This window comes from Gorilla gorilla, chromosome X (assembly GCF_029281585.2).
Source record: "Gorilla gorilla gorilla isolate KB3781 chromosome X, NHGRI_mGorGor1-v2.1_pri, whole genome shotgun sequence".
Classification (NCBI taxonomy): Eukaryota; Metazoa; Chordata; class Mammalia; order Primates; family Hominidae; genus Gorilla; species Gorilla gorilla.
In genome coordinates this window covers 135,035,399-135,056,434 of record NC_073247.2, presented here as the reverse complement: position 1 = coordinate 135,056,434, position 21,036 = coordinate 135,035,399, and the positions used below count along the sequence as shown (strand labels likewise).

General features: G+C 38.1%; 1 protein-coding gene across 9 annotated transcripts in view; it reads right to left on the bottom strand.

Moving 5' to 3' along the window:
* GRIA3 (glutamate ionotropic receptor AMPA type subunit 3) overlaps positions 1 to 21,036 on the bottom strand; it is a 307,490-nt gene that overhangs the window by 90,376 nt on the left and 196,078 nt on the right. For 5 of the 9 annotated variants that reach the window (XM_055376865.2, XM_019019512.4, XM_063702876.1 and 2 more), the window contains 2 exons: positions 5,464 to 5,625; positions 1,804 to 1,971 (listed from right to left, as the gene is read on the bottom strand). In XM_055376865.2, coding sequence (XP_055232840.1) covers positions 1,804 to 1,971; positions 5,464 to 5,625 — 330 coding nt within the window. Of the gene's footprint in view, positions 1 to 1,803; positions 1,972 to 3,185; positions 3,213 to 5,463; positions 5,626 to 21,036 lie in introns of all 9 variants that reach the window. The other 4 variants (XR_010132479.1, XM_063702875.1, XM_063702874.1 and 1 more) reach the window with 1 other exon arrangement.

Sequence of the window (21,036 nt, the reverse complement as noted above, 5' to 3'; positions counted from 1 at the left end):
AGAGAATAATTTATTGAGAAACAACTATGTGCTAGTCACAATGAGGGATGCTTTACATTATGCAGTCTCGATTTTAATTAATTCAAATAAAATGGGATTTCTTTTAATGTAGTAAAACATTTAGTACTTCAGACTAGCCTCCCTTACAGTCCCTCTGAGTAGAGCAGTTTTACTGAGCCACTGTCTACTTTTGGAAAAAATAGATGCCTTCCAGCCTCTCTGGAGCAAGAGAGATTGTCCTATAGAAAGGTAATGTATTGTTTTGGTTGAGTGTCTGGTCATTAGGGCCTGGGGAGGAAGGTTACCTGGCTTATAACTTGAGCTTTATCAGTGAGGTAGACATGCAGAAACTTTTCTGTGCAGTAGTATGATCAATCTATTTTTTTTTCCTAGCCCAATTGGTATCTTATCCTTCATTCTGATAGCCAGTTTTCTATTTGGGAAGGTAGTTATTTGTGTCATGAATAGGGAGTCAATTGGAGATGCTGGCTCTTGCCCCTTGAGGTTTTGTTGATGAAAACTCCTTTTGATTCACTCTGAGGGAGTTTTATATTTCACTCATCATTATGTTTCACCTGACAATACAAATCTTGTAACTGCTATGAAGGTTGAATTTAATTAACTGCTCTTCAAAATTGTACAGTGCTACCTCCATAAAACTACACTTAGGGCATTTGTTAAGGAACTGACATAATGACATAAAAATCTGCATGATGGGAAAATGAGTCATATCTCTTTCTTGAAGAGAGACACAAGGGCTACTAACCCCTTTTGATTGAATGCTTCCAGCTTGGCAAATTTAAGGCATCAATAAGAGAGCCAGCTACACAAAATGATATATGTTATGAGGCCGTTACAAGTTCTTCCTTGCTGGGTTGCACACAGAATTATCTTATCTTTGCCCATCTCTTTGTTGATTTGGATGTCCCAAACATCAGGATAACTAAATAAGTAGAAATAAGAGATTCTTGTACTCTTGAAAGCTCATTTTAATACATGCAGGCACATGTGGCATAAAGCAAAATATTCAGGACAGAGCTCTTGCTTGGAAAACTGCAATGAATGGGTGATGCTACTTCTGGTATAAATAATGAAATCTGTTCAAAGGACATTGCTTGAAGCCTTAAATGATCTCCTACCCAGCAAATACTAAAAACAAGTGACCTATTTGACAGTCTATCCATTGATTCCTTTTACTTTTCTTTAGGCTTTTTCTTTGCAGCATTAGGCAAAAGCTTCTTAAGTAGACCTAGAAATGTATCATGTTCCTGCATTTCATCCTGTAGAATAGCATGAGTGTTCTTTTTGACAACAGAAATACTATCACACTGGCTAAGTTCCACAGCCTGTCTAGGCTAATCATTTGTCTGATGAGCCAGAGGATGCTGTCCTTTGTAATGTCTATCTTGAAGTTAGGAACATCTTATAAAATATTCTAATCTCCCTAAAGAATGTCATATGTTTGAAAGGTTTGAATTTTTTGAAGCTATTTATATATTCAATCTGTAACTTTTGAGAGTACTAAGTTTCATTTGCTAGCCATAGTATAGTGCATAACCAAAAATTCATTTGCCCTAAATTTATCTCTTTTTTTTTTCAAGCTTCAAGAAATGACCTCCAACTTTTAGATTTCTAGGTTTGGATGATTTATAGAAATGGCTATACTTATCCTCTTTGCATACTCTGAGATTCTACATAATCTGGTCCTATTCCTTTTAGTATGTCTTCTCTCAAGATCAAGGTCTCATCTTTTTTATGTCTTTATAAGTTTCTTCCACCCCAATAACCCATTGTGGTCTTTACCATTTTCAGAGCTCTCTCAATATCAATTCCTTGACTCCAGGGCACAGCAGGATTTGCTAAGCAGTCTCCAGCACTTCCTCTCCGGGACACATCCACTCGCTGCCTCCTCAGGTAGCGGAAAGCTTCTGCTATGACCAGTATTGCGTCGTGTGTCAATGCAGATGTATACTGAAATGGATGCATGAAAAACAAGATATCATGATAAATGATACCCTCAAAATTTGCCTTGTTTCTTATAATTTTCATTCATTTCTACCTATTGTTCTATGCAGTCACCCCCCTAATTATTTAAGAGATCTCTCTGGGCAAGCCTGAATTCGATTCATTCTACAGTGATACTTCTTACCTCATGTGTTACGATTATTACAATCAAATGGCTCAAGGCAATCTCTCTCTTGCTCTCAATACTGTTTCTTTTTTATACTGAGTTAGTGACTACCAAAAGGCTGTGTCCTTTATAGAGGAAGAAATATGTGTGAAGTTAAAGGATGGCATGTATAGACTGGAGAGGAAACAGCACATCCTAAAGCAAGGTTGGGTTACTGCTGTTTGTAGAGATCTGGTGTTTACTTAGGGGAAAATGGAAATAGCTAAGTTAGACAGCTTGAAATTAATTTGGAGGAGAACATTAATCATTTCTGTCTGGACCATGTTTCTGGCGAGCTAGGACTTCTGGCCAGCAATAAATGAGTTTTTGTTTCCTGGGGGTAGCAAAAACCAAAGCTATTTTTCAATTGTAGAAAATTTCAATTATTATTGAGTTTTAAATCTGATAATGTTGACAATTCATAGGCAATACTTCATGATGCCACCTCTTGCAGGCAAGAACACTTTCTATTCCTTGGATATATTGATATGCTCTACTAGGGATGAGGTCAGTCAGTAAATACAAGGGATTTGATTATCTGCAATTTGAAATGGTGGATGCTTTTTCATTAAATGAATTAACATAACAAACTATGGTTAAAATAAGCTGACCCCTGTTTTGCAGGGGTGACAAATACTGGTAGAATGTAGAATGTTGTTGACTTTTTAAAAATGTAGCAAAATGTCCCAGGGGGAGTTCTCTCTCTCTAGTACAGTATGTCCAAATACAATTGGGAGTGAATAGATTATTGCCTCTACAACTATCAATTAGCTTTTCTGACTTTTCTCACGTTACTTATCTTTCAGAAGCAAATCATCAAGTGTGACTGTAACAGGGGACATATGTTCTTTCATGAAGAAAAATCTTTGTGTCTGCACATCTTTGCAATACATGAAGCCAACATGGTGATGATTTTTTCAGCTGACTGCATAAATTGTCAGCAATCTTAATGTAGTCCTTTCCAAACCATGCCAAAGGAGCTATTTAATTTTTGCTTTATTCAGTTTCTACTTACCAATGGGTGAGAATACCCTCCCAAGCCCTAAAAGAAAATGTTTATAGAGTAAATTATCAGGATTTTTAATCTGTAGACAATTTTATTTCCTAATCAAAAATATTATACATCAATTTTTAAAGTGGGCTTTTGGTTTGATTGATATTGTACAAGGTTCTATAATGATGAATACTAAGCAAAAGTAATCTGTAAGTTGTAACATCTATTCAAATATTCAATTTTTTAAAGTTATTTAAAGGGTTTTACTTATAAGCATGAACATTTCCTCTCAGTGGGTTCTAGAACTTTACATTATACACACCAAGTGTTATCAATGAATAGTCCAGAGCTGAGATTGGCTTCCTTCTCTTTTGTATGGCTCTGCAACTTCAGCACAGGCATAAACTGCTCTTCAGTACCCTTTTCATACTTCTTACCATTACTCATTTTCTCATGCCTAACACAGTGTCTGGCACATTGTAGGTGCCAGACTACTAACCCACTAAAATATTGAATAAATGAATTTCTCTCTTCTACCTATTACCTGGTAAATCTAAAGATCATAAAGCAGTGTGGGTAGGCAGTTTTATGAAAAATCTAAATTTGAATAAGCTCACCTAAATGTAATGCAATATGCATTTTAACCATGACTTTATGCTTTTGATATTTTTATCTTGATTTCTATGAAAATGGGCAACTTAGGTAATCTAATTATTTTCAAAAATACTTTAGCAAGCAGGAAAACATTTCCATTCAATATATGTGTAGGCAACATACACTCTGTATTAGAGCCTAATTCACTTGGGATTATTTTCCAGTAAATATCAGTTTAGTACATTAAAAATTTTTTTGATTACAAAGGATTCATCATAGGGATTGTGACCATATTTACTAAAGCAAATTAGGACACTTGATCGGACCCTAAAACAGAATGTTTTAAAGCAAGACTATCTTGGAAAAATCTGGCAGGCATAATCGCTATAACCACAGGGTACCACTTAACTAGTAAGTGGCTTAACTGAACGAAAAAAGTATGTTTAACCCATAACTTTTCTAGAACACACAAATTGCATAAAGTAAGGTTTCACTTGTATTATGTTCTGACGTAACCCATTTAAGGTGGAGCTGCACAGATGGTACAGAATGTATCTCTATATCTTTTTTCTGGTCTGTGTTACCTACTGTTCTCTATTATTATTATTATTATTATTATTATTATTTTGAGATGGAGTCTTGTTCTGTTGCCCAGGCTGGAGTGCAGTGGCATGATCTCGGCTCACTGCAACCTCTGCTGCACGGGTTCAAGCCATTCTCCTGCCTCTGCCACCCAAGTGTCTGGGATTACAGGCGCATGCTACCATGCCCGGCCTGTTATCCCCTATTCTATTCTTGCCAGGGAGGAAGGATGTGAGGATGAGTATCTTGAAACAATGAGGAAGATCTTTTCCCCTTTTCCTTTTCTAGGAAAGGGTCTTGACTCTATTTTGATCCCCCATTTCGTACCACAGCTATGGTACATACTTTCACTATATCAGGAAGAATTTAAAGTCAGTTTCATATTTGAATCAATGCACTGAGGGAACGATTTACTTAAAAAATATATTTGAAGGGTCCTTTGTGTAGCATGAATAACTTTCCCCTAATTTACCTGTTTAATTCCTGGTTTTTAAATAATAGGATTTCTAGCCATAGGGGAACACATGAAAAATGTGCATTTTTAACCATGACTTTCTGCTTTTAATATTCTTATCTTGATTTTGGGAAAATGAGCAATCTAGGTAATTTAATTATTTTCTAAGATACTTTAGCAGTCAGGAAAACATTTCCATTCAATATACATATAGGCAATGTACACTCTTTATTAGACCCTAATTCACTTGGGTGTACTGAGATTCATGGAACTTATTAAAACAAAGCAATCACATAAATAATGTAAATTCTAATTTTCTGTTTCAGACTATCAGTCTTCCTTACCTATTCCCACTGCCCCCACCCTTTGCCTGGCTCAGGTTCTTGTAATACTGTAAATTGTTATGGGCATATTACAGATAAAATTCATTAAAAATTAAGTTAACTTATTTCCAAGCACTGGATTTTAAAAGATCTCATTCTCAACAGCTTCTTTATTCAGGGGTTTAGTTTTCAAATGCAATAGCATCACCTGCAGTTGTTTTATGGCATCTTTGAATCACTTCTGAGGAAAATCACTTGATCATAAGATGACTGTTAGTGTATAAAGACCATACTGAGATACTTTGAAAAGCTGGCCTTAGGTTTTTTACATGCCATGGAACATTACCTTTAGTGGTGCATTCTTGGCTTCAGGGAATTCCCTTTCATCCAGCCTCACCCAGCGCTGTATGAACTGCTGAACCATAGGGTTTTCATTGTTGACAATCTGGAAACCTGTAATGTTGGCTCCCCCATGCATGACTCTTTCCAGTAAAATATCAGCAAAACCCTGGAAAGACATTGAAAGGATCATGATTGTGGGAGGTTGTATATTCTTACTCACCATATCTGTTAGAGTGCTAAGGATAATGTGAAAGCTCCTTCCCTAGGATCATTTATTAGCAATCAAGACAGCCTTGAATATGAAATTAATTGTTAGGGCACTATGTCCCTGAAACTGCAGGCATAATGGAGAAAATATGCATTCTTCCATTTTAGTTCCTGTGTCTTTATGTAATGTGGCTGCCACATGGACAAACATAGGTGCCAACTTTAAGCAAATATTTTGATTTGTTTCATTTACCTGTATTTTTAGTCTTTCTTCATTGCATACAAATACAATGCTTTATGTAATTGGAAAATGTTGAAAAAGTTTGACCCGATGGGTGTTATAGCAAACTTTTCTTCAGCCTAATATGATAAACACAGTGGATTGCTTCAGATTCTAGTGATGAGTACTTTAGAAATTTGTGATTTACAGAAATGCCAATGAGTGAAACTGACAGCTTGGTTGTATATGATGGTACAAATCCCAGGGTATCTGACATGTATCCACAAATGAATCTTTTTTTTTTTTTTTTTTTTTTTTTGAGATAGAATCTCGCTCTGTTACCCAGGCTGGAGTGCAGAGTCTCGCTGTGTCACCCAGGCTGGAGTGCAGTGGTGTGATCTCGGCTCACTGCAACCTCCACACCACCCCCCGGGTTCAAGCGATTCTCGTGCCTCAGCCTTGCAAGTAGCTGGGATTACAGGCGCATGCCACCATGCCCTCCCAAGTTTTGTATTTTTGGTAGAGATGGGGTTTCACCATGTTGGCCTGGCTGGTCTCGAACTCCTGACCTCAAGTGATCCGCCTGCCTCGGCCTCCCAAAGTGCTGGGATTACAGGCATGAGCCACTGCACCCAGACAATAAATGAATCTTAACAACTACCACATAGTATCCACCACTTTCTTCTAATTTGCTGTGGCTACCATCTGGTGCCTCTGCCACCTAAGCCTTGTGAAAGGAGTATCTCCATGTGAGCTCTGCCAGCTCCATTGGGCATTATTATCTTCTGGGACAAGTAGCAGCCCAGGAATTGCTGCTACTTTTGCTGGATAACTATATCCTGCTAATTACTATTAATGTGTTAGGGTCTTCAATGAGCTGAAGCCATCATTTCTATTCATAAACAGATGGGTAGAATTCTTCCTCCCTTCTTTAGAACCCTCCAACATTTTAATATAAAAATGATCAATCATACAGAAAAATAGAAAGAATTATACAGTGAATACCCACATAGTCACACTCAGATTCTACAATTATTTTTCTACTCATCTATCAAACCATTTCACTTTGGGGTTCATTTCAAAGTAAGTTGGAGACATTAGTATACTTCACCCTTAAAGATTTCAGCATGCAGGTCATTAACTAAAATTCAGTGTTTGTTTACAGTTCTTTTTCTTTCTTCATTTTTTGAGGTAAAATTTACATCAATGAAATGTACTTGATGAGTTTTGATAAATGCATACAACTTTATTACCCAAATCCATATCCATTCTTTAATGTTTCCTCTCTTTTTTAACAGTCTAAAAAAGGTTTTATTGAAGTGTAATAATTGTATAGAGAAGTGCACATATCTTTACGTGTATAGCTTGGTGAATTTATTCACAAACTAAACATAAACAATATCTGTAGAGTCAGCACCTCCATCCGTGCTTCTCTTAATTTTGCATTTATTTACCATGGATAACAAGACAGTCTTAGAAAACATTTTAGTGAAACAGCTTTTTCAGTTATTACTTACAGCCCCTTCCTCTTCTTTTCGTAAGTGGGGTATGAGTCAATGAGACTGGACAAAGAGTCAAATAGTTTACATCACTGGGAATCACTCCTTCATTCTGATAACCACAACGTATTTTAAAAATTAACATTAATTCATCATGATGAGTTTTCTCCCAAAGGCTTTCTTCATGAGAGACAATAAGACTCAGTGTTTTCTCCCATTTTATTCCCCCTGTAATAAATTCAGCAGAGAGCCTCACTTGTGTAGAAAGTCTAGCAGAGGCTACCATTGGGGTTTAAGCCTAACTGTTACCCAACTCTCCATTCTCACTCCTTAAACTTATATTCAAATAAAATGCTGAGGATAAAACTCCAATGAAAGGGGCCTCAAGATGGCTGAATAGAGGCATCCAGAACTCACCTCCTGTACAAAGAAGAAATAAAATAGTGAGTAGATAATCACACTTTGAATATATTTCCTAAGAGAGAATGCTGGAATTCAATAGAGAAGTGACAGGAAACATCTGACTCAAGGAATGAGAAAGAAGTAAGGTAGCCTGCTTGGCTGGAATTATCTGGAAGCCTGAAGAGGTGCCCAGCGTGGGTAAAGGACAAGTGAGAGACCCCTAGCAGTCCATATTCCCAATGTGGACTCCTGCAATTCTAGCCCTGGGAGAGCCCTCAACCCACATGGGCTTTGAAGGAGTTGCCTAGAGATTGTATAATGGCATTTCTCTAGAGAGGGAGCTTGAGTGGTTCCTGCATACCCCAGAGTCCTAAGCAGCCACAGCAGGGTGCCATTTTGAGAGCCCAGCCCCCATCAGACTACATCCTGACCAGGGGCCCAACAGCCCCTGCATTTCCACATCCTTGGAACCCCATCAATGGGGTTGAATACCTTGAATGCAGGGCTGGGCCTTGTTGTTGGCTGCTGCTGCCAGGGCGAAACACGAGTCATTGGCAGTGACCCTGTCACTCCTAGTAGCAGTGCTGCTACATATTTAAAAGAGCCCTGAGGAAAGGCTCCCCTGCTTATATCAGGGCCAAAGCACATGCTCCCAAGCTACCTGTTTATGGCTGCTGCCACTGAAAGCAACCATGCCTTCTCCAGCAGTGGGGCTGCAGCACAGCCACTTTAGCCCCAACCTGAGCATTCTACTGGGGATCTAGGGATCACCTCGCCCCTGCCTACCACAGCCAGCACCCATGTGCACCACCAGATGGCCTGGCTCTACTCCCCTCAATTCCCAGTGCCTCAGTAAACTGTCCAGGGGCCTGGAGATTGCCCTGCCCCATTCACCACCGTTGGAACTTAGCACTCCTCCTGGGAACCTGAGGACAGGCTGACTTAGCTTGTCACTACCACCATGGCTGGGACTCACCTGCATGTGCTACCTACAGGCCTCAAGAATGGCTGGCCTAGACTATTGCAGCCACCATCATCACCAGGACAAAGCACTAGGGAGTCAGAGGATTGTGTTGCCTCTGCTACAACCATTGCCTATGCCATGCCCAATTCCTAGGGCTCCAAGGACCCACCCACCCATCCGGCCCACCACTGCCGCTGCTGGCATCTGAGCAAGCTGCCTGGAGGGCCCAAGAATCAGCCTGACTAGACCCACTAACACTGGTGCCCATGTACACTTCCCTGAGGCCCATGGACAGGTATGTTTGACCTGTTGCTACTACCACTGGTGCCCAAGAACTGGCCCATCTGATGTCCCCATCCCCAGAAAAACTTCACCACAGCCTCCACCAACAACTGCACCTTACACCACCAAGGAAATCACAAATACTACTGATGCTGTTTACAGCCAGATAAATCATCATGGAGACTATATTATTGCACATACCGAGAATCAAAGCCAAAGTGTCCTACCCAACCAACACCATAGATAAATCTTCAGGAAAAAGTCCTCCCCTACAAAAGCAAATTTAAAATATTAGAAGAAGTAACTGTTACATCAAATGTGCAGATATCAATGCAAGGACACAAAAAATATGAAAAAGTGAAAAAAATACAGTGCCTCCAAAGGAACACAATACTTCTCCAGCAATAGATCCCAATCAAAAAGAAATTTATGAAATCCCAGAAAAATTCACAATAATGATACTAAAGAAGTTTAGTGAGATACAAGAGAACACAGAAATCAGAACAACAATACAAATAAATCAGAAAAACAATGCAGGAGATGAGTGAGAAATTTACCAAAGAGATAGCTAAAATAAAAAGAAAAACATATAGAAATTCTAAAGCTGAATAATTCATTGAATGAAATATAAAATACATTTGAAAGATTCAACTCTAGACTAGATCAAGCAGAAGAAATAATTTTAGAAGTTGAAGACAAGTCATTGAAATAACCCAGTCAGACAAAAATGAAAAAATACTAAAAAAGAATAAACAAAGTCTATGACATATAGGACACTGTAAAGTGATCCAATAATGTGAATTTTTAGTGTCCCAGAAGGTGAAGAGAAAATGAAAGTGATAAAAAACCTATTTAACAAAATAATAGCTGAAAACTTTCCAGATGTAGCAAAAGATTTAGACATACAAATACAGGAAGCTCAGAGATCCCTAAACCTTTATAAAGGTCTTCTCCATGGCACATTGTAGTCAAACTGTCAAAAGTCAAAGATAATTCTAAAAATAGCAAGAGAAAAGCATCTAGTCACTTAGTCTGATGGGGATTCCCATTAGACTGACAGTGAATTTCTCAGCAGAAATATTATAGGCCAGGAGAGAATGGGCTGCTAAACTCAAAGTTCTGAAAAAACAAAACAAAACAAAACAAAAAAACACCTGGCAACCAAGGATACTATACTGAAGAAAGTTGCCCTTCATAAATGAAGGAGAAATAACAAAAGCTGAAATAATTAATAGCTACTAGACTAGCCATATAAAAAATGCTTAAGGGAGTCTTACACCTGGAAGAAAAAGGAGAGTATATACCATAATGAAAATACATGAAAGTATAAAACCCACTGATAGAGCAAACACACAAATGAGGAAGAGAAGGGACTCAAATGTTTCCACTACAGAAAACCATCAAACCACAATGATAAGCAGTAAGAGAGGAAGAAAGAAGCAAAGTATATGCAAAATAACCAGAAATCAATTGATAAAATGACAGAAATGAGCCTTCAAATATTAATAATAACTTTGAATATAAATAGATTAAACTTTCTACTTAAAAGATATAGACTGGGCCAGGCGCGGTGGCTCATGCCTGTAATCCCAGCACTTTGGGAGGCCAAGGCAGGAGGATCACGAGGTCAGGAGATTGAGACCATCCTGGCTAACATGGTGAAACTTCGTCTCTACTAAAAATACAAAAAAATTAGCCGGGCGTAGTGGCGGGTGTCTGTAGTCCCAGCTACTTGGGAGGCTGAGCCAGGAGAATGGCGAACCCAGGAGGTGGAGCTTGCAGTGAGCTGAGTTCGTGCTACTGCACTCCAGCCTGGGCAACAGAGCGAGACTCTGTTTCAATAAAAAAAAAAACAACAACAACAAAAACAAAAGAAAAATATAGACTGGCTGAATGGATTTAAAAAATGATCCAGCTATATGCTGCCTACAAGAAACTCACCTCAGATGTAAATGTACATATAGGGTCAAAGTAAAGGGATGGAAAAAGACATTCTGTGCAAACAAAAATTTAAAGCAAGCAGGAGTAGCTATACTTCTGTCAGAAAAAAACAGACTTAAGTCAAAAACAGTGAAAGGAGACAAAGAAGGTCATTACATAATGATAAAGGGATTAATCTAATAGTACTATATAGCAATTCTAAACATATATGCCTCTGACACCAAAGCACCAAGACAAATACTATTACAACTAAACAGAGAGATAGACTCCAGTACGAAAATAGGTGAGAACTTGAACACCCTACTGTCAGTATTAGACAGATCATCTAGAGGGAAGATTAACAAAGAAACACTGAATTTAAACTTCACTTGAGACCAAATGTACATAACGGAGATTTATAGAACATTTCATCCAATAGCTATAGAATACACATTCTTCTCATCAGCACATGGAACATTCTCCAGGATAGATTATACATTAGGATACAAAACAAGTCTCAAAAAAATTTAGAATATCAAAATCACATCAAATATCTTCTCAGGCCACAAAGGAGTTTAATTAGAAATCAATAACAAGAGGAACTTTGGAAACTATACAAATACCTGGAAATTAAACAACATGCTCCCGAATGACCATTGGGTCAAAGAAGAAATTAAGGAGGAAATTTAAAAAATTCTTGACACAAATGAAATTGAAACAAAACATACCAAAATCTGTGGGATACAGAAAAAGCAATGTTAAGAGGGAAGTTTATAGAAATAACTGCCAACATCAAAAAAGTAGAAGGATGTCAAATAAACAATCTAATGTTGCACCTCAAAGAACTAGAAAAGCAAGAGCAAACCAAAGCCCAAATTAGTAGAAGGAAAGCAGTAATGAAGATCAGAGCAGAACTAAATGAAACAGACTAAAGAAAAACACAAAAGAACAACAAAATAAATTTTTTCAAAAGATAAACAAAATCAATAAACCACTAGCTAGATGAACCAAAAAAGAGAGAAAATCTAAATAAATAAAATCAGAAATAAGAAAGGAGACATTAGAATTGATACCACAGAAATATGAAAAATCGGCCTGGCACGGTGGCTCATTCCTGTAATCCCACACTTTGGGAGGCCAAGGCGGGTGTACCATTTGAGGTCAGGAGTTCAAGACCAGCCAGGGCAACATGGTGAAACTCTTGTCTCTATTGAAAATACAAAAATTAGCTGGGTGTGGTGGCCCACACCTATAATCCCATCTACTCGGGAGGCTGAGGCAGGATAATTGCTTGAACCCAGGAAACAGAGGTTGCAGTGAGCCAAGACTGAACCACTGTACTCCAGCCTGGGTGACAGAGTGAGGCCCTGTCTCAAAAAAGAAAAAAATGAAAGATCATCAGAGACTGTTATGAACAACTGGATGATAACAAACTGGAAAACCTTGAGAAAATGGATAAATTCCTGGAGGCATGCAACCTACCAAAATTTAATCAGGAAGAAATTGAAAACCTAAACAGACCAATAATGAGTAATGAGATTGAATCAGTAATAAAAAGTATTTCAACAAATAAAAGTCTAGGACTGAATGCTTCACTGCTGAATTCTACCAAACTCACAAAGAAGAACTAATACCAATTCTCCTCAAACTATTCCAAAAATATTAAGGGGAGGGAATTCTCCCTAACTCATTCTATGATGCCAGCATTACTCTGACACCAAAACCAGACAAGGATGCAACAACAACAAAAAACTACAGGCAAATATCCATGATGAACATAGATGCAAAAGTCCTCAACAAAATACTAGCAATCTGAATCCTACAATCTATCCAAAAGATACACCATGATCAAGTGGGATTTATCCCAGGGATGCAAGAATGGTTCAACATATGCAAACCAATAAATGTAATACATTGCATCAACAGAATGAACACCAAATCTGTATGATCATCTCAATTGACGCAGAAAAATCACTGGGTAAAAGTCAGCATCCCTTCATAATAAAAACTCTCAACAAACTAGGCATAGAAGGATTGTACCTCGACATAATGAAGGCTATGTATGACAAACCCACAGCTGAAATCAGACTGAATGGGAAAATGCTGAAAACCTTTCCTCTGAGAAATGGAACAAGACAAGGATGCACACTTTCATCACTCCTATTCAGTGTATTACTGGAAGTCGTACCCAGAGCAACCAGGTAGGAAAAAGAAAGGTCCATATTGGAAAGGGGGAAGTCAAATTGTCCTTCTTTGCATATGTCATGAGCTTATATCAAGACAAACCTAAAGACTCCACCAAGAAATTCTTAGATCTGATCATTAAATACAGTAAAATTGCAGGATATAAAATCAACATACAGAAATCAGTAGTGTTTTTATGCACCAATATTGATCTAGCTGAGAGAGAAATCAAGAAGGCAATCCCATTTACAGTAGCTACTGAAATATCTAGGAATAAACTTAACCAAGGAGGTGAAAGACCTTTACAAGGAAATCTCTGATGAAAGGTATTGAAGAGGACACAAATGGAAAGACACCCCATGCTCATGGATTGAAAGAATAAATATTGTTAAAATGACCATACTACTCAAAACAATCTACAGATTTCATGCAATTCCTGTCAAAATACCAATGTCATATTTCACAGAAAATAGAAAAAAAATCCTAAAATTCACTTGGAATGAAAAAAGAGTCCAAGTAGCCAAAGCAACCCTGAGCAAAAAGAACAAAGCTGGAGGCATCATACTACCTGACTTCAAGATGTGTCATCAGGCTATAGTAATCAAAATGACACAGTATTCATATAAAGGCAGACACATAGATGAATGGGACAGAATAGTGAACCCAGAAATAAATCCACATATTTACAGCCAACTTATTTTCAAAAAAATTTCTAAGGACATACACTGGGGAAAGGGCACCCTCTTCAATAAATGGTGCTGGGAATATTAGATATCCATATTCAGAAGGATGAAACTGGACTCCTATTTTTCATCATATACAAAAATGAACTCCAGATGGATTGAAGACCTAAACATAACACTCAAAACTATAAACCTACTAGAAGAAAACATAGGGGAAGCACTTCAGGACATTAGTGTAGGCAAAGATTTCATGGCTAAGACTTCAAAAGCACAGGCAACAAAAACAAAAACAGACAAGTGAGACTATATTAAACCAAAAAGCTTCTGCACAGTAAAGGAAACAATCAACAGAGTGAAGAGACAACCTGTTGAATGGGAGAAAATATTTGTAAACTATTCATCCAACAAGGGACTAATATCCAGAATATACAAGGAACTCAAACAACTCAATAAAAAACAAAAACAAAAACAAAAACAAAAACAAATAATCCCGTTAAAAAGTGGGCAAAGAACATGAATAGAAATTTCTTAAAATAAGACATACAGATTGCCAATAGGTGTATGAAAAAATGCTCAACATCACTAATCAAATGGGAAATACAAATTAAAATCACACAAAAAATCTTACCTTGGTTAGAATGGCTACTATTAAAAAGACAAAAACAAACAAAAACAACAACAACCAGATGCTGGCAAGGATGAGGAGAAAAGGGAACTCATGTACACTGTTGGGAATGTAAATTAGTATAGCCACTATGGAAAACAGTGTGAAGATTTATGAAAAAACTAAAAATAGAACTACCATATGATCCAGCAATCCCACTACTGAGTATTTATCCACAGGAAAAGAAATCAGTATATCTAAGGAATACCTGCACTCCTATGTATATTGCAGCACTATTAACAATAACAAAGATATGGAATCAACCTAAGTGTGTTTATCAATGAACAAGTGGATAAAGAAAATATATAACCAACAACAGCCAAGCCAAGAACCAAATCAGGAATGCAATCCCATTGACAATAGGCAGAGAAAGAATAAAATACCTAGGAATACAGCCAACCAGGAAGGTGAAAGATCTGTACAATGAGAATTACAAAACACTGCTCAAAGAAATCAGAGATGACACAAACAAATGGAAAAACATCCCATGCTCATGGTTAGGAAGAATCTATATCATTAAAATGGCCATAATGCCCAAAGCAATCTATAGATTCAATGCTATTCCCATCAAACTGCAAATGACATTCTTCACAGAACTAGATAAAAATTATTTTAAAATTCCTATGGAACCAAAAAAGGAGCCCGAATAGCCAAGGCAATCCTAAGCAAAAAGAACAAAGCTGGAGGTATCACACTACTCAACTTCAAACTATACTACAGGGATACCGTAACCAAAACGGCATGGTATTAGTACATAGACTAATGGAACAGAATAGGTTACCCAGAAATAAGGTTGCACACCTACAACCATCTGATCTTCAGCAAAACTGACAAAAACAAGCAATGGTGAAAGGATACCCTATTCAATAAGTGGTGCTAGGAGAAGTGGCTAGCCATGTGCAGAAGATTGAAATGGGACCCCTTCCTTTCACCATATACAAAAATCAACTCAAGATGGATTAAGGACTTAAATGTAAAACCCAAAACTATAAAAACCCTGGAAGACAACCTAGGTAATACCATTTAGGACATAGGAAAAGGCAAAGATTTCATGAGGAAGATGCCAAAAGCAATCCCAACGAAAGCAAAAATTGACAAATGGGACCTAATTAAACTAAAGAGCTTCTGCACAGCAAAGGAAACTATCAACGGAGTAAACAGACAACCTACAGAATGGGAGAAACTATTTGCAAACTATACATCTGACAAAGGTCTAATATCCAGCATCTATATGCAATTAAAACAAATTTACACAAAAAACTCGAACAACCCCATTGAAAAATTGACAAAGGACACGAACAGACACCTTTCAAAAGAAAACAAGCGTGTGGCCAACAAGCACATGAAAAAAAGCTCAGCATTGCTGATCATTAGAGAAATGCATGAAAACCACAGTGAGATACCATCTCACACCAGTCAGAATGGCTATTAAAAAGTCAAAAAATAACAGATGCTGACAAGATTGCAGAGAAAAGAGAACACTTTTTTTTTTTCAGAGTCTGCCTCTGTTGCCCAGGCTGGAGTGCAATGGCATGATCTCGGCTTACTGCAACCTCCGCTGCCTGGGTTCAAGTGATTCCCCTGCCTTAGCCACCCAAGTAGCTGGGATTACAGGCGTGTGTCACCACGCCCGGCTAATTTTTGTATTTTTAGTAGAGACAGGGTTTCACCATGTTGGCCAGGATGGTCTCGAACTCCCGACCTCAGGTGATCCACCTGCCTTGGTCTCCCAAAGTGCTGGGAGTACAGGTGTGAGCCACCACGCCTGGCCGAAAAGGGAACACTTTATACATTGTTGGTGGGAGTGTAAATTAGTTCAACCATTGTGGAAAGCAGTATGGAAATTTCTCAAAGACTTAAAAACAGAACTACCATTAGACCCAGCAATCCAATTACTGGGTATATATCCAGAGGAATATAAATCGTTGCATTATAAACACATATGCACGTGAATGTTCATTGCAGCACTACACAATAGTAAAGACATGGAATCAACCTAAAGGCCCATGAATGATAGACTGGATAAAGAAAATGTGCTACGTATACACCATGGAATACTATGCAGTGATAACATGAAGATTATGTCTTTTGCAGGAATATGGATGGAGCTGGAGGCCATTATCCTTAGCCAACTAACACAGGAACAGAAAACCAAATACTGCATGTTTTCACTTATAAGTGGGAGAGAAATGATGAGAACACAAGGACACATAGAGTAGAACTACAGACACTGGGGCCTATTGGAGGGTGGAGGCTGAGAGGAGGGAGAGGATCAGAAAAAATAACTATTGGGTCCTAGGCTTAGTACCTGGGTGACAAAATAATTTACAAAACAAACTCCTGCGATACAAGTTTACCTATATAACAAACCTGCACATGTACCCTTGAACCAAAAATAAAAGTTGAAAAAAAAGATTAAAAAAAACTTAAAAAGTTTAATGGCCTTCAAAAAATGTGGTATATACACACAATGGACAACTATTTGGCCATAAACAAGAATGAAATCATGTCATTTGCAGCAACGTGGATGGAACTGGAGGTCATTATGTTAAGTGAAATAAGCCATGCTCAGAAAGACAAATATTGTATATTTTCACTCATATCTGGGAGCTAAAAATTTTGATCTCATGGAAGTAGAGAGTAGAATGATAGTTACTAGGGGCTGGGAAGGGTGAGAGTGGGGGCAGGATGAAGAGAGGCTGGTTAATGGGTATAAACATACAGTTAGATAGAAGGGAAAAGTTCTCTTGTTCAATAGCAGAGTAGGGTAATTATAGTTAACAACAATGTATTGTATATTTCATAGTAGCCAGAAGAGGGGTCTTGAAATGTTCCGAACACACAGAAATGATAAATACTCAAGGTGTTGGATATCCTAAATTCACTGATTTGATCATTACAATTCTATGCATGTGATAATATATCACATATACCCTACAGATATGTACAAATATGTATCATTTAAAATCTTTAATGAATAGCTTTAATTCATTTACCATGCCTAATCACATTTGGCAGTTAACAAATATTACATAAGAAAATTGACCAACTGCCCATTGACCTGCTGTTGTGGGTGAAGGATGGGATCTCTTGTGCTTGGCCTGTATCTTAAAAGCCTGGGCTGGAAAAGTAGAGCCATCTTTCTTGAGAGAAAGGGGTTATGAATGCTTCTGCCACCATTACAGTCCTCAGGGTCAATAGGCACAGCATGCACTAGAAAGCAGTATCTCTCACTTTGATAAGTTTCATACTCCTGTTTACCTAATATTCATAGCATGTTAAAATGGCAATGTAGAATTAGCAAAAGAGAGGGAGAAAGGGTCCCCCAAATCTCACTTTCTGCCTTAAGGCCTAAGAGCCAGCAATTCAGTCTGGTTATTGTCTACTGTACCACTCTTTTCTTGAAGATTTGCCTAGTTACCCTTTTTCTGGCAGAGAAACTAAAAGGAGATGTCCACCTCAAATACACCTCAAAAATTACCACCCCTTGCTCCCAGGAAACTTCATCCTGCCGCATACACCCCACAAATTCCCACCTGGGTGTCTTGATCTCCAATAAACACATTGTGATTTGGAAACACCTTTATAGGAATACAGTGCACTTATCTCTATACCCAACCTCAACTATATCACTGAGGAACTAGAAGTCTCTCAGTCGACTAATGTTTTTTGACAGACATCCCGGGAATGAGTTCTGGCACACTGCAAATTGGCATTAGCCTGGCTGTGCTCATGGGATAAAATGTGTCCACAGCAGCACAGATTAAACCAGGGGGAGGTCATCACAACCTGCTTTTTTTTTAGCTGGCAAGACCTCCACACCACTAGCTCCTACTGAGGGCCATTACAGCTTACCAGGCCATATGGACAGAAAGCACTAACAGCCCCTTTGGCAAGGTGAAGAGAGCAGAAGTGAGGTGAAAAAAGAAAGAAGGTAACAGGTGTTTAGGGAGATGAAAGGAAAGATCTTGTTACTAAAGGGCAAGAGTTAACTGGATCCTGGTCCTACTTCTCCCTCTGTCCCATTTGTGTACATTTTGCTTGTTATCTTTCTTCAGATTCTATGACTTGTTTGTCACTCTGGTTCCCAGCATTTAGATAGAGCAACCAACAGTCCTCAAGGTTGAGATGATCAAGGCTGGATTTTCCCCTAAACCTTCTGAAGAAACACTAATGCAGCAGAACTGATTAATAAGTATCAAAGAAGTAGAAGAGGAAAAGAGAAGGGAAATGAGTAATAGACAGGTGGATATAAGGAAAATTGTCAAGCCAAAGACAGGAGTTTGTTGACTCTTCATCATCTTTCTTTTTCTGATACCTTTTTTATTATAAAGACTTTTCTTTTTGTATCAACTATTGCTAAATTCCACTCTTTAAGTGACCACTGACAGTCCATGATATTGCAAAAATTAAAGACTGATTCTCTCCACAGCCTCTTCAGAGACACTAACACAGCAGAGCTGATATTCAACAGTAAGAGGGGAAAGGAGAAAAGGTAGAGAGGGATGATGGAAATTAGGAGAGAGGTACTGTACAAGGGCAGGATTTGTTTGGCTTCTAGGTCTCTTTCACTTCTTATCCTAACATTTTAAGACATTACTCCTTTCCATAATAATCTTTGATGGATTTTTATGGTTATGACACTTATAACCCTAAGGCAGGCCAATGATCCCCCCAAACCAATGTAAAGATACTCACACAGCACAGGTGATGATATAATATCCAGAAATAAAAATGGAGTAAATAAAAAGGTAAGGGTCAGTGGTAGGAAGATGGAGGTTAGGAGAGATGTGTGGGCTAAGGTAGAGGAGCTGGCTGGCTTCTTGTCTTCCTTCTCCTAGTACAGTATGTCATTGTTTTAAGGCATTTTACTGACCCCATAACCTCTTGTTAGATTTTCTCCTTAGGCTGTTGGATCACAGTTTTCAAGGAGATAAAACTGAAGCTGAGTTTCTTAAAACCTCCCTAAAGACACTAACATAAAAGTGATGAGAATCAAATATATAGATAGATGGATGGAAGTTCGGAGAGAAGAGATGGCCAAGGAGGAAGATTTTGCTGGCTTCTCTCAACCTCTTACATCTATTTCATTTTTTAAAAACATGGAATTTTTTTCTTCTAAAACAAGTTGCTACCCCTCAGAAATAATGCCACATATCCACAACTATCTGATCTTTGACAAACCTGACAAAATCAAGAAATGGGGAAAGATTCCCTATTTAATAAATGGTGCTGGGAAAACTGGTCAGCCATATGTAGAAAGTTGAAACTGGATCCCTTCCTTACACCCTATATGAAAATTAATTCAAGATAGATTAAAGACTTAAATGTTAGACCTAAAACCATAAAAACCCTAGAAGAAAACCTAGGCAATACCATTCAGGAGATAGGCATGGGCAAGGACTTCATGTCTAAAACACCAAAAGCAATGGCAACGAAAGCCAAAATTGACAAATGGCATCTAATTAAACTAAAGAGCTTCTGCACAGCAAAAGAAACTACCATCAGAGTGAACAGGCAACCTACAGAATGGGAGAAAATTTTTGCAATCTACTCGTCTGACAAAGGGCTAGTATCCAGAATCTACAAAGAACTTAAACAAATTTACAAGAAAAAAACAAACAACCCCATCAAAAAGTGGGCGAAGGATATGAGCAGACCCTTCTCAAAAGAAGACATTTATGCAGCCAACAGACACATGAAAAAAATGCTCATCATCACTGGGCATCAGAGAAATGCAAATCCAAACCACAATAAGATACCATCTCACACCAGTTAGAATGGCGATCATTAAAAAGTCAGGAAACAACAGGTGCTGGAGAGGATGTGGAGAAATAGGAACACTTTTACACTGTTGGTGGGACTGTAAACTAGTTCAACCATTGTGGAAGTCAGTGTGGTGATTCCTCAGGGATCTAGAACTAGAAATACCATTTGACCCAGCCATCCCATTACTGGGTATATACCCAAACGATTATAAATCGTGCTGCTATGAAGGCACATGCACACATATGTTTATTGTGGCATTATTCACAATAGCAAAGACTTGGAACCAACCCAAATGTCCATCAGTGATAGACTGGATTAAGAAAATGTGGCACATATACACCATGGAATACTATGCAGCCATAAAAAAGGATGAGTTCATGTCCTTTGTAGGGACATGGATGAAGCTGGAAACCATCATTCTGAGCAAACTATCGCAAAGACAGAAAACCAAACACTGCATATTCTCACTCATAGGTGGGAATTGAACAATGAGAACACATGGACACAGGAAGGGGAACATCACACACCGGGGCCTGTTGTGGGGTGGGGGGAGGGGGAGGGATAGCAATAGGAGATATACCTAATGCTAAATGACGAGTTAATGGGTGCAGCACACCAACATGGCACATGTATACATATGTAATAAACCTGCACATTGTGCACATGTACCCTAAAACTTAAAGTATAATAAAAAAATAAATTTTACAAAAAAAAAAACAAGTTGCTAGAGGCTGTTGTCATGTACAACCATAGTTGGCAAAATTGTGAATTGAGGCCTGAGTT